At 39.1% G+C, this 14835-nt stretch overlaps 1 protein-coding gene across 4 annotated transcripts in view; it reads right to left on the bottom strand.

Moving 5' to 3' along the window:
* Positions 1–14835, bottom strand: part of RABGAP1 (RAB GTPase activating protein 1) — a 170456-nt gene that overhangs the window by 33466 nt on the left and 122155 nt on the right. For all 4 annotated transcript variants that reach the window (XR_005792690.1, XM_040482239.1, XM_040482241.1 and 1 more), the window contains 2 exons: positions 7813–7926; positions 2654–2728 (listed from right to left, as the gene is read on the bottom strand). Coding sequence is in view for 3 of the 4 variants with exons in the window: in XM_040482239.1 (XP_040338173.1) it covers positions 2654–2728; positions 7813–7926 (189 nt within the window). In the remaining variant the exon portion in view is untranslated. The remainder of the gene's footprint in view (positions 1–2653; positions 2729–7812; positions 7927–14835) is intronic.

Below are 14835 nucleotides of genomic sequence, written 5' to 3'. Positions count from 1 at the left end.
GGCTCAGTCGAGTAAGTGTCCAACTCTTGGTTTAAGCTCAGGTCAATGATCTTGCAGTTCGTGAGTTTGAGCCCTGAGTCAGGCTCTGTGCTGACAGTGTGGAACCTGCTTGGGATTCTCTTTCTCCCTCTCTCTCTGCCCCTCCCCAGCTCTCACTCTCTCTCAAAATACATAAACTTAAAAAAAAAAAACAACCAACAAACAAAATTTTAAAACTTGTCCTTTTGGCACACCTGAGGTTAAGTGTCCGACTTCGGCTCAGGTCACGATCTCACAGTTTGTGGGTTGAGCCCTGCGTTGGGGCTCTGTCCTCACACCTCGGAGCCTGGAGCCTGCTTCGGATTGTGTGTCTCCCTCTCTTTGCCCCTCCCCTGCTCGCACTCTGTCTCTCTGTCTCTGTCTCTCTCTCTCAAAAAAAAAAATAAACGAACATTAAAAAAAAATTTAAACCTTGTCCTTTTGATGGACATTAATTAGCTTGTCTGTGGTACTCGTTTTGCAATGTAGAGCCTATCAACTCATCAAATTACACACCTTCTGTATGTACACACACACACACACACACACACACACACACACTTTTTGTCAACTGTACCTCGATAGAGCTGGGGAAAAAAAAAACACCTGACCTCTTTATTGATGTCACAGCTTTATGATATTTTTACATGCTTACTAATACCAATAAGCTAGGTTCTCACAGTAAGAAGATACAAAGTGGTTTTTGGTTTTACTCATATTACAACCTATATACAAAATGGCTTCAAACTCTTCAAAAGCTTCCCCTTACTTAGAGAAACAAAATCCAAACTCCCTGAGCTGGCCTCCACTGCCCTCCTTAAGCTGGTCTTGTTGACCTGTCCAGTTTCCTCCCCATTCCTCATCACACCCATGATGGTCCAGTCACACTGCCCTTCTTTCATTCCTTCCATATGCCAAGTTTTCCCCATCTCAGTGCTTCTGCATAGTGTACTATTCCTTTCACTGGGAGTGCTCGACTCTCCACTTTCTTGCTTTTAAAATAGTTTTATTTTCCTAGCAATGTTAGCTTTAAAAAGTTAAACAATACAAACAAGTACAACAGAGAACGATAGATACCGCTTCTCATTTCTCAGTGTTCACCTTAAAGGTTACCTCCAGAGAAGTCTATAATATAAATTAAGGCTCATTTGTTATACTCTTGCATCAAACTTTTTACTATACCTTTATAGCGCCATTGAGATAATGATGTGCTTGTGTGACTTTCTGCTTATAACCAGTCAGCTTCACTAGCTCTGTATCCACAAAGATTGGGACCATGTCTACCTTAGTCACTCCTGATCTCTAGCATCTACCGTGCTAAAGATGGAAGTACCCATGAACTCTCTACTAACATCACCCGTGTGGTATTTTTGCCAAGCATTTTAATTTTATTTATTTATTTTTTTTATTTTTTTTAAGTTTTTTTTTTTTCGACGTTTATTTATTTTTGGGACAGAGAGAGACAGAGTATGAACGGCAGAGGGTCAGAGAGAGAGGGAGACTCAGAATCGGAAACAGGCTCCAGGCCCTGAGCCATCAGCCCAGAGCCTGACGTGGGGCTCGAACTCACGGACCGCGAGATCGTGACCTGGCTGAAGTCGGACGCTTAACCGACTGCGCCACCCAGGCGCCCCAGCATTTTAATTTTAAACAAGAGGAAATGATCAGACAAATCAAGAATGTGGAATATTTTACAAGACAACTTGCTTGAATTTTTCAAAACTGTCAAAGGCATAAAGCACAAGAAAGGCAAGGGGGGGATAGTTTAGATTAAAAAAAAATAAAGAGGACAACCAAAAGCATTGCTTGAATTGTCACTGATCTTGGTTAGGAAAAAAAAAAAAAACTTATAAAGGACTTCACTGAGTAAACAATTGGGGAAAATCAAATGTGGATTGTGTGTAAGACATTACTGAATCAATGTGGAATTTCTGGATGTGACTACAGTATTATGATTATGTCCTTAGGAGATTCATGTTCAAGTATTTAGGAGTGAAGTATGCTGATATTTGCTACTGATTTTCCAAAAATAACTTCAAAAAATGTTTTTGGTAAAAAATAAAATGCGTGCAAAAAAAAAAAAAGAGGAAAAGAGACATAGAGAGATGGAGAAAGATGTGTGATAACATATTAATTGGTAAAATAGAACAAAAAAGTTTATGGGTATTGCACCCTAACCCTTTTTTTCAATTTTGCTGTGGATTTGAAAGAATATCAGTAAGGTGGAGGGTAAAGGTCTTTGCTGAATAAATAAATGAATAAAATGGCACTAAAAATAACCAACTTCTCTGCTTCCTTTCCACCTCTAATACAAAGATCCCCCAAATAAATACTAAAGAACAGTCTACCTTACAGAATATAAAATGTCCCTAAGAGTTCAACCAAGACTATCCAATCATTCTAGCAATAAAAATGAAATCTACCCTGTACTAGTTTTCAACACTGTCGTTTATTCTTACCATATTTCTCTTCCATGACAATGTTACATTAATTTAAGGTAAAGGTTTCCAGATACAGGAGTCAAAACTCACGTACCAGGGTCTGGCCAAAACCAACATAAAACCATGCTCAAGTCTAAGGCTAGTATAAGCTGAGGCAGCTCATGTGTAAATCGTAACAGAAACTTAATACTCACATGGAGAAGCAGAACAGCAGCGAGAAATGACTGGCCCTGGCAATAGCCAATCTCTTCATCATACACAGAATATGCCTGGAAAAAGAAAAAACACAGGAGGTGTAAATGAATGTAGTCACTCATGGGCCATACTTGCCCTACAGGACTCTGAACATAGGAACCTAGAAGATTCCCACATTCCACTATGGCATTTTGATGGTCAATGAATGATGCAAATATTTCTCTCCAATTGCAATTTTTTCTTTACAATAAACAGAACTGTCACCATGCCACTTCCTGTAGGCCAGGAGTGGGTAAAGTTAAACAAAAATCACTTCAGCACTGAAAAAAGGTTGTTGTAACTCATTGTCTTTGCTCATGCTGTCTCGTCTTCTGTCTAAAAAATAGGCTCTTCCTTCAGGCTCCAAGCACTCCATTCTCTGGGGATTCCCTCTCTTCTCTGTACTTCTATGGTACTTGCTACACAAGTATAGTTATTATGCACTTATCATACTGCATTTTATTTTGCTTTGTTTTATTTATCTTTTTTGTGAGAGAGAAAGAGCATGCACTTGCGTGGACACGTGAACGAGCGCCGGGCAGAGGGAGAGGGAGACAGAGAATCCCAAGCAGGCTCCATGCTCTGGGTGGGGCCCGATGTGGGGCTTGACCTTACCAAGACAGATCATGACCCGAGCCAAAACCAAAGGACACTTAACCGACTAAGCCACCCACCCAAGTGCCCCCGACACGTCATTTTAAATGTCCATCTTCTCTACTGGACTGTGAGCTTCTCAGGGGCTGGGGGTGACGTCCTATCCAACCTAGCCAGCACCTCACACCTTCAACCCAGCCAGTCATACAGCAGGCTCTCTCTAAACAATGTTAACTTTACTCATTTTTCTTTCTGGGAAAAAATCTTTTGGCAAAGACACCAAAATACAATCCTTTCCGCAATGCCAGTAATAACTTTTCTGATAAGAGGGACTACTCTGAAACCATTTGTGGGTTCCTTTGGAATTCCTGTATTTTTCTTGGCGGCAGATGATTATTACCCATCTCTTCTGAACACTATCTTTAACAGAATATTGACATCTAACATTCCTTGTGGTTTATTCTTTTTGGTTCTTTGTTTTTCAGTCTTGTTTTTATGATTAATATTTATAGTTCTCATGTAGGCTGTGGTGGAAAGGGAAATTCCTACAGACTGAAAATGCTATTCCCTATTTGACAAGTTTATTTCGGATGAAATTCCCTTTATTCTTCACTTTTTTTTTTTTTAATTTTTTTTTTTCAACGTTTATTTATTTTTGGGACAGAGAGACAGAGCATGAACGGGGGAGGGGCAGAGAGAGAGGGAGACACAGAATCGGAAACAGGCTCCAGGCTCTGAGCCATCAGCCCAGAGCCTGACGCGGGGCTCGAACTCAGGGACTGCGAGATCGTGACCTGGCTGAAGTCGGATGCTTAACCGACTGCGCCACCCAGGCGCCCCACTTTTTTTTTTTTTTGTGACACACTGTCTGTGCATCCCAAGAAAGCAATTCAGAATGAGCATGTTCAGAATAAAGATCAGTTAGCAAAATATGATGTGAATGCTTATTAGATGACAATTAAGTTAATATACACATGCGTTTTACCATTAGCTTTTGGTAAAACTATAGCTTTAGAAATACATTTTATACATATATATGTAATATATATACATATATATATAAATGGTAATTATGCTTTCATAAATTCAAGTAGAATTTCATATAATCTCATTAAATTCCCCATGTCATCAAAGCTTATCCAATGAGAGGGCTACAGAGCAGAAAACACATATACTTTAACAAAGACAAGATATGCAGAGGGCTTGAGAAACAATCTGCTTATATAATAAGGTATCACTTTTCACCTGTCCAATTAGTAAACACTAATAAGTATTAATAATTTTTATAAGACTGTGTTACAAGCTAGTGGTAATATATGCCAATATAGCTCTGTAGAAAGCAGTCTGACAATGTCTGTGAAGTCAATTAACAGTTGATTGGTCAAGAAAGAACAGAAGCTTCTGAGTTTGTCAGAGCTGGGCTGAAATCCCACAACTGCTAATGTCTCGGTCTGGACCTTTGGTTCATTACTTATACTTCTTACTTGTAAGAAATGAGACTAATCATAGTATTTGTATCATAGACTTGATGTATTCTCAGCTCTCTCAGGTAAATTGCTCAGCACATGGTTTAATTACTTATGCACTAGAATGAAATGTACTAAAGGTAGAGAATGGAGGGGAGCAGATTTTTCAGGTTCACAGAAAAGCTTGAAGGAATATATACAGATGTGAAAGTACACGACACCTTTGGGAAATGTTTGGAATATAAAATTCTTGAGAGCTGTAATGAAATATGGGGAAGAAAAGGCACTTCATTAATTCATCAACATTTAATGAGTACCTACTATATGTCAACCACTGTGCCAAGTGCTACAGATGCTAACATATATAAAGTGATTTCTGCCCTTGAGAACTTCATGGTTCAGGTGGGACATTCGGACACATAAATCAACTCAGAGTACAACAAGAAGTTCAATGTAGCTGAAGCATAAAATATTTATGAATTAAGCCAGGATAGATTATAAAATGTCTTTAATGCTAAGCTAAGGAATCTGGGACCAGGAAATGAACTATGAAATTTTGATAGTGTTCTGTGGGTTATGAGGAAGCAATAAAGGCTTTCCTGGAAGCCCTGAAATCATCCAATCCTGGGGTCAACATGGAGAAAAAAGTAAGTTCGCTATAACTCAAAGGTAGGGAGACTAACGCAGGGCGGCTTTTGTAAAAGTGCTGGCAACATATGACGGAGGCCTGCCCTCTGCCCAGGCAGTGTTTAGAAAGGGAAGTAAAGTGGTGCCTGGGTGGCTCAGTTGGTTAAGCAACCAACTCTTGACTTCAGCTCAGGTTATGATCTCACAGAAGGTGGGATTGAGTTCAATATCAGGCTCTGTGCTGATAGAACGGAGCCAGCTTGAGAGTCTCTCTTCCTCTCTCTCTGCCCCTCCCCCATTTGCATGTGTGCATTTTTTTCTCTCTCTCAAAATAAATAAATGTTCAGAAAGGGAAGTATAGCTGTAAGAGACATCAATCCTATCATTTTTGAGACAGAGAGACAGAGCAGGTGTGGGGGAGGGGCAGATAGAGAGAGAGACGTACACAATCTGAAGCAGGCTCCAGACTTGGAGCTGTCAGCACAGAGCTTGACTTGGGGCTCGAACTCACAAACCATGAAATCATGACCTGAGCTGAAGTTGGATGCTTAACCAACTGAGCTACCCAGGATCCCCAGACATCGATCTTATCAAACTCAATGTGGCCAAAGGAAAGATCTGGAAACTAACAGAGAAATGACTGTATCTTCAGCAAGATAATGGCATGGAGGGAAAAAGGAAGATGTTTTCTAATTAAAAGAGCCATAACAACTAAACATATGGATACGGCTGGATTCTGATTCTAACCAAATGTATGAGGACATTTAGGGAAATCTGAATATGGCAGATACTGGATGGTATTGATCAATAATGATGGAAGCTACAGATGAATAATGATCTTGTATTTTGAGATGCATAGTGAAGAATTTAGGATCATGATATCTGATATTTGCTTTGAAGTACTTCAGGAAAAAAAGGGATAGATGAAGCAACTGTGGCAATATGTTCATAAACATTAAATCTGGTGGAGGATGTATACAAATTTTATATTTGTATTCAACTTTTATATCTGAAAATTCTTATAATAAAACATGTTTTTAAATGAACTCTATTTTTAGAAATTTTTGTTTGATGTACTTAACAGACTTTTACATGAAGAACAACTGGCAGCTAGAAGTTCAGGCCTTGAGAGAATGTGGATTTGGGAACATCTGTGCAGTGGTGATAGCTGAAGCTCTGGGGGTGGAAAGAGTCACCCAGGGAGACAGGGTAGAGCTACAGGAACTACTGACTGAGCACCTAGGGGAAGGCCTCTGTTTTAGGGGCAGGTAGAGAGAGAAATGAAATCAAAAGGGAGTTAGCAATGTTGTGAGAGAAGGGAGAGCAAAACCAAGAGGGCGAGAGAGGTCAAGAGCAAAGAGAACTGCAAGGAAGAACACTATGAGACGGAAACTAGAGTGCAGTGAGATAAGGAGGTTGGGGATCAGAGGCAGTGGACACAGGGTTTCTTTATGGGAAATTTTGCAGTAAGATGAGGCATAGCTGGATGGCTGCTTACGGGGAAGCACAACTGAGAAGGGGCTAAAAAAGGATGATCAGAGAAGAATATTACAAAAGAAATGACAACTTTGGGGAAATTAAAATTAAACCCAAAAAACATTTCTCTAAATCTAACTCCCCTTATAGTTTGAAGCATCTAGTTTATCACTGGAAAAACCTGTCTTTTATTGTTAGCCTGTCCTAAAATTTGTTAGTTGTACTTTCTCAATCAGCAATATATAATAAGTTCCTTAAGGATTATGTCTCATGCCCCATCTGTATTTCCTACATGGTAGATGCTAACTAGGTATTTAATTAATTTGGGGGGGGGGGCGCGGGTGGAGACTAAAGACTAGTTCTAAGGGCAGAGGAAGGTTGAAGAACTCTGGTCCTAGGTCCTCTTTTAGCCTTATGGCTCTGAAGTACCAAAATATTCTGGAAAATGGATTGCTGAAATTGAACACTTCCTTTACAGCTTTCCTGTACAGACTTTTTGACAGACATCAGTATTTCCCACCATTTATTAGGCTGCAGTGCTAAAAGTCCACCTCGATAGGCATCAGCACTTCCCACTGTTGGATAGGTCCTAGGTGCCAAGTTCGTAATTTATAATGTGAATACCAAAAAGGAGTTTGCAGTGTTACAGGACACAGAAGGTCTTAACATAAAACCCACTGCCAAAAATTTAAATGTGGAGCCAGGGGACTGTCATCTGAAAGTCCTGATTGAAAGGGTAAAAGAAACCTAACCTAACCATTGTATTTCTAATTGACTTCTTGTTCATTATGAGCGTAAAATTAAAAAGTAACAACACAATTTCAGAAAGTCTACTCTCTTCTTTTTTGCCTTCTTAAATACCAAATGCAAATTACACTTTGTAGTTATCTTTTGTGTAATTTCAAAGAACCAGAATGGCCATTCAAAACCGAGGTTTTTTTCTGGATGTGAGATACCTTGCATATTTTATATAAGGAATCTTGTCCATCTCCTCCTGTGTCCTTAAAATAGTCATGGGCTGGGAATGTCCGGTTAATATCCCGGGTGATGGCACTGTCCTGGGGAGACTCCTGTGGAAACATTAGGAAAGAGGTTTAGTAATCAATCATGTACGTACTTGTGTGAGTTTATATAACAAGGTCTTCTCATTTACATGCTTTAAAATACTGCTGGGACATACATACACATATGCATGCCCAGAGTTACTACATCTTCAGGCACCAACTGTTCAAGCAAAAGCAAAATAAAATATTAAGAAAAACAATATGGAAGAAAAGCAACCTGCTTACTGTATATACCTCAAGTATACTCCATTTCTGTTGCAAGGAAGTACAGCTGCTGACCTTTCTATTGCAAGAGAGAAAATGTAATCAAAATGGACTTCCTATAGGAAAATATTCAACCTAATCTCAAAAGGAGGTAAAATGCTCCCACTAGAAAAACTGGGTACAAAAACTGCTGCTTTAAATGATCCTTTGGCATGAAGCCCATGTGCCAGGTTCTCAAAAGGAAAAGAGAAGTCCCTTAATTGGGGTTTATCCTAAGGGCAAATGGCATAAAAATGCACCCAAGAGTCTACTCAATAGGAAACTAGACCAGCAAATGTCAAGGGATTCAAGTAGGCTATGGGAAAATATCCTTTCTTTTGCCAGTGGAGAAAACTAAATATATGTCAATAATATCAGCAAACTTTCATACCACATAGCAAGTATCCAGGCATTTCTAATAAATTCCCCTTGTTAAATTTTATTTGCTCACAGGCTAAAGAACTACAGCTGAGAAACATGACCTTCTATTTTAACAATGCATTGTTTTCATAAGACAATAGACTTGCTTCTCGTTGGTGAGACTACATCATATTCAGCATACCATCCAAGAGCCTGATACTCCTGTTTCAAGATGAAAAATCAAAGTGATATTCTTCTCTTGTCCAGTAATTTCTCCAGTCTTTTAGGTAATCATGTTCCTAGGGCCATAAGTATTTTACAGTTGTGGGATTTGAACTTTACATTTTAAAATTTTATTGAACAAGTTTGACATGTAACACTGTACAAATTTAAGGTGTACAGTGTGTTACTCTGATACATTTATATACTGTAATATGATTGCCATTGTATCCATATTTATTACATTACATAATATATTCATTATACTGTTCATCAGGTCTCAATGGTTTATTTACTACTCAGTACAAGTTTGTACACTACCATTCTTATGCCCCCAAACTCCATCGACTAACTTTAAAGCCTATGCTCTTTTTTTTAACAAGTAAACTATTTAAACTTTCAAAGACATTGCCAAACTGCTTTTCTAAAGAGCTTTACTGGTATACTACTAGTTTTTAATATGTCATTAGCAGTTAAGGCAACTCAGAACCATGCTGCTCCCTGACAAAAGGACAAAACCCAAGGTGAGACCTGAGACTACAGTAGTTCTTGTCTAGTGGCAGCTTCCAGGCTGCAGCACACAGAGAGCAACCTGACACAGAGCTGGGTGGGGAGTGTCTCCCTGAGTTGAATAAAAAGAATATGGAGAAGGCAAAGTAGCTAGAGTTTGTAGATCAGTCTACTGGATAGGAAAAGCTGAAAAGAAAGAGATCTGCAGAGCTATCTAGAGTCATGAATCATGAAATAAAAAGTGATAAACTGGACTTCATCAAAACTTTAAAGCTGTACTATTCAAAAAAGGCCACTGTTAAGAACCTGAAAAAGTAAACCTGACCAGGACAAAATGCCTATAAAATCTGATAATGGTGTTGTATCCAGAATATAAACTTTGAAAAAAGATAAAGAGGCAAAAACTGGTTTTAAAAAGGGGGAATGGTGGGCACCTGGGTGGCTCAGTTGAGGTTAACCATCCAGCTCTTGATGTCACGGTTCTTTGTGAGCTTGAACCCTATATCGGGCTCTGTACTATCAGTGCAAAGCCTGCCTGGGATTCTCTCTCTCCCCGTCTCTCTCTTTGCCCCTGCCTTGCTCGTGTGTTCTATCTTCTCTCAAAATAAATAAACGTAAAAAAAATAAATAAATAAAAACGGGGTACGGTGGTATAAGATTGAAGAGATACTTCAAAAAAGAAGGCATACACATGGTGAATAAGCACATGACAAAACTTCAGCATCACTCATCATTAGAACAATATAGACTGAAACTACAATGAGATCCTACTACATACCTACTAAATGCTAAAATTAAAAAGAACCAAGATACCAAGTACTGGCAAAGGGTGTGAAACAACCGGAACTCCCAAAATTTGCTGGTGGGAATGCAAAATGGTACAAATATTTTATTTTTAATTTTTTTTAAAATTTTTTTTCAACGTTTTTTATTTATTTTGGGACAGAGAGAGACAGAGCATGAATGGGGGAGGGGCAGAGAGAGAGGGAGACACAGAATCGGAAACAGGCTCCAGGCTCCGAGCCATCAGCCCAGAGCCTGACGCGGGGCTCGAACTCACGGACTGCGAGATCGTGACCTGGCTGAAGTCGGACACTTAACCGACTGCGCCACCCAGGCGCCCCGGTACAAATATTTTAGAAACAGTCTGGAGGGTCATATAAAGTTAAACATATACTTCCCATTAAAATTTTTTTTTTCAATGTTTATTTATTTTTGGGACAGAGAGAGACAGAGCATTAACAGGGGAGGGGCAGAGAGAGAGGGAGACACAGAATCGGAAACAGGCTCCAGGCTCTGAGCCATCAGCCCAGAGCCCAACGCGGGGCTCGAACTCACGGACCGCGAGATCGTGACCTGGCTGAAGTCGGACGCTCAACCGACTGCGCCACCCAGGCGCCCCATATACTTCCCATTTAATTCAGTGATTCTACTCCTAGGTACTTCTCCAAGAGAGATGAAAATATGAATACATGCAAAGACTTGACCTTGAATGTTCATGGCAACTTTATTCATATTAGCCCAAACTGGAAACAATACAAATGTGCTCCAATGGGTAAATGGATAAATTGTGGTACAATCCAGATAGTGGAATACTACTCAGGAAAACAAAACAAAACAAAACAAAAAAACCCATACGTGCAACATGAATGGATCATCAAAATCATTTTGTAACTGAGAGGAGCCAGACACAAAAGATTATTTTCCATTAATTCCAAGTGTACGAAATTCTAAAAAAAGGTAAAATTGTACATTATAGAAAGTAGATCTGTGTTTTGAAGAGGCTAGAGTTAAAAGGAGAAAACTGATTATTAAGAGACATGAAAGAACTTTTGGAAGTTTGAATATGGAAATATTGCCCATTACATCTATGGTGGTAGTTAAAATGTATTTAATCATTCACTTAAAATTTGGGTATTTTACTGTGTATAAATTACAAGGTTGATTTTAAATGGAAAAATAAAAAAGGACACCCACACAAATGAAAGAGACCCAAGATGGTTCAAGCTCTTCAGATTAAGAAGAATCCTACTTTAGGTAAATATACAGCTAAATTATAAAAATGATGTAAATCCATATTAACCTAAAGATCTTAAAACAGGGGTATAGCTTAGAGGCACACATAGCCGAGTTTGAAAGTTGGCTCAGTTTCTTAGATGAACAACTTCTATCAGTGTCTGACATGTATACAGAAAAGACTTGATAAAAGTGAAAGGAAGCAATCTCCATCCAGCACTGCTGAGTGCTGGGGCTCTCCTCTGAACCCACACATGTACACTCACCAGTGATATGTGAAATACACACACACACACACACACACACACACACACACACACACACACGGTACCTAAAATACATATTTTTATTTTTGTGTATCTTATCCCCCCTATAAAACTATTCACATAGGTATAGAGATTGTGATTTGGTTTTAAATTTTCCAGAGATTAGCATAATGCAGGGCATACAGTCAGTCAAAGCTTGATAAATATACCTAATAATTTCCACACTCTTCTTTTTAAAAAAATTTTTTTTAATATTTTTGAGAGAGCGAGAGAGTGCACAAGCAGGGGAGGAGCAGAGAGACACAGAATCTGAAGCAGGCGTCAGGCTCCTCAGCACAGAGCCTGACGTGGGCCTTGAACTCACAAACCATGAGACCATGACCGGAGCCAAAGTTGGATGCTTCACAGACTCAGCCACCCAGGAGCCCTGAGTCCAAACTCTCCTTTAGGACTGAGCAATGGCAACACTTATGTGGTCTACAGCCCTACCTAAACCAGGATCTCTAATGCTTAGTGTTTAATTCAAGATCCACGTGAATGAGGAACAAACTAAGTCAGGAAAGAACCTTACTAACTGGATAATTTCAAAGACATTCCAACTAAACATCTGAAAAAAACCAAGAATGCCGAAATGATTGGTTCCTTTGTAACTTCCTTGTGTAAAAGGCAGGCAAGAGAAAATAGCAGTCATGAAAAGTAAAACAGAATGAAGACTTTGAATCTTTTAGTCCAAAATGCAAAATAAGTTGAATCATCCTACAATTATTAAGAGAAATGAGAAGGAAAGGGGGTCTAGATCAGAAATAAAAGCTATATTATAGTGGATCAAGGATTTTTTTTTCAGCCTAGGATATATGAAGTCTCTTGAACTCAGTTTTAATTTTACTAAACTCACGCAATGTGAAACAGCAATGCAGAGAGAACCATAGGCAGATAGGGAATTAAGAAATCTTTACCGTTAATAAGTCTCTATCTCATGAATAGCTCAAATAAGCAACAAAGGACTGACTATAAACAGTCTCAGTCTCAGTTCTAAAACTGCAGCATGACAGAAACTTACCTTACCTCTAGCATCATCAAGAGAAAAAAAAACGCAATAAACTGGATTTAATTAAAATTTTCTTATAAAATATGCCATTAACATCCAAACTGGCAAGGAGGAATTAACACTTTTACTATTTGCAGATGACATGATTTTATATATAGAAAAATCCCAAAGATTCCAGCAAAAAACTACTAGAACTGATAAGTGAATTCAGTAAAGTTTCAGGACACAAATATCAATGTACAGAGATTTGTTGCACTTCTACGCACTAATAATGAAGCAGCAGAAAGAGAAATTAAGAAAACAGTCCCATTAACATTGCACCAAAAATAATAAAATACCTATAAAACAGTGATGAAAGAAACTGAAGATGACACAAAGAAACAGGGTGCCAGGGTGGCTTAGTCAGTTGAGCATCTGACTCTTGGTTTCGGCTCAGGTCATGATCTCGTGGTTTGTGGGATTGAGCCCTGCGTCCCAAGCCCCTGCTTGGGATTCTCTCCCTCCCTCTCTCTCTGCCTCTCCCCAGCTTGCATGCACGCTCTCTCTCAAGATGAATAAATAAACTTAAAAAAGAAATGAAAGACATCCCATGCTCATGGACTGGAAGAACAAATTGTAAAAATGTCTATACTGCCCAAATCAATCTGCAGGCTTAATGCAATCCCTATCAAAATACCAACAGCACTTTCAACAGAACTAGAACAAATAATCTTAAAGCTTGTATGAAACCACAAAAGACCCCAAATAGCCAAGGCAATCTTGAAAAAGAAAACAAAACTAGAGGTATCGCATTTCTAGACTTCAAATTATACCACAAAGCTATAATCATTGAGACAGTATGGTACTGGCACATAAACAGACACATAGATCAATGGAACAAAATGAAAATCCAGAAATAAACCCATAACTATATGGTCAATTAATCCTTGACAAAGGAGGAATGTACATACCATGGGAAAAAGACTGTCTCCTCTTCAAAAAATGGTATTGGGAAAACTGGAGAGCAATATGCAAAAGAATGAATCTAGACCACTTTCTTATACCATATACAAAAATAAACTCAAAATAGATCAAGGACCTAAATATGAGACCTGAAACAATAAAAATCCTAGAAGAAAGCACAGGCAGTAATTTCTCTGATACTGGCCATAGCAACATTTTTCTAGGTATGTCTCCCAAGGCAAGGGAAATAAAAGCAAAAATAAACTATTGGGACTACACCAAAATAAAAACCTTTTGCACAGTGAAGGAAACAATCAACAAAACAAAAGACAACCTACTGAATGGGAGAAGATATTTGTAAATAACATACCCAACAAAGGGTTAATATCCAAATACATAAAGTACTGATACGTCAGAGAAAGACAAATATCATATGATTTTGGAATTTAAGAAACAAAACAGATAAATACAGAGAGGGAGGTAAACCGTAAGAGACTCTTAAATACAGAGAACAAACTGAGGGTTGCTGGAGGGGTATTGGGTGGGGGGATGGGCTACATTGGTGACAGACATTAAGAAGGGCACCTGTTGGGGCACCTGGGTAGCTCAGTCGGTTGAGCGTCCTTTAGTTCAGGTCACAATCTCACAGCTTGTGAGTTCGAGCCCTGCATCGGTCTCCGTGCTGACAGCTTGGAGCCTGGAGCCTGCTTCAGATTCTGTGTCTCTCTCTCTCTCCCCTTAACCAACTAGCATTCTGTCTCTGTCTCTCTCAAAAATAAATAAACATTAAAAAAAAAAACAAAAAAAGAAGGGCACTTGTTGGGAAAAGCACTGGGTATTACATGGAAGTGATGAATCACTAAATTCTCCTGAATTATGACACTATATGTTAATTTGGATTTAAATAAATACATACATAAATAAAAGAACTGATATGACTCAACACTCAAAAAAATGAATAAAAAATTAAAAATGGGCAGGAGACACCTGGGTGGCTCAGTGAGTTGAGCATCTGGCTTTAGTACAGGTCACAATCTTACGGTGAGTCTAAGCCCCACACTGGGCTTGCTGCTGGTCAGCACAGGGCCCACTTCAGATCCTCTGTCCTTCTCTCTCTGCCCTTCCCCCGCTTGCTGTGTCTCTCTCTCTCTCTCTCTGTCTCTCTCTCTCTGCCTTTCTCTCTCTCTCAAAAATAAACAAACATTAAAAAAAAAATGGGCAGGGGCCCCTGAGTGGCTCAGTCGGTTAAGCATCTGACTTCGGCTCAGGTCATGATCTCACGGTTCATGAGTTTGAGACCCACGTCGGGCT

The sequence above is a fragment of the Herpailurus yagouaroundi genome, unplaced genomic scaffold (genome assembly GCF_014898765.1).
Source record: "Herpailurus yagouaroundi ecotype Mexico unplaced genomic scaffold, PumYag 160, whole genome shotgun sequence".
NCBI lineage: Eukaryota > Metazoa > Chordata > Mammalia > Carnivora > Felidae > Herpailurus > Herpailurus yagouaroundi.
The sequence above is the reverse complement of the archived record's forward strand: the minus strand, read 5'-3'. Positions and strand labels throughout refer to the sequence as shown.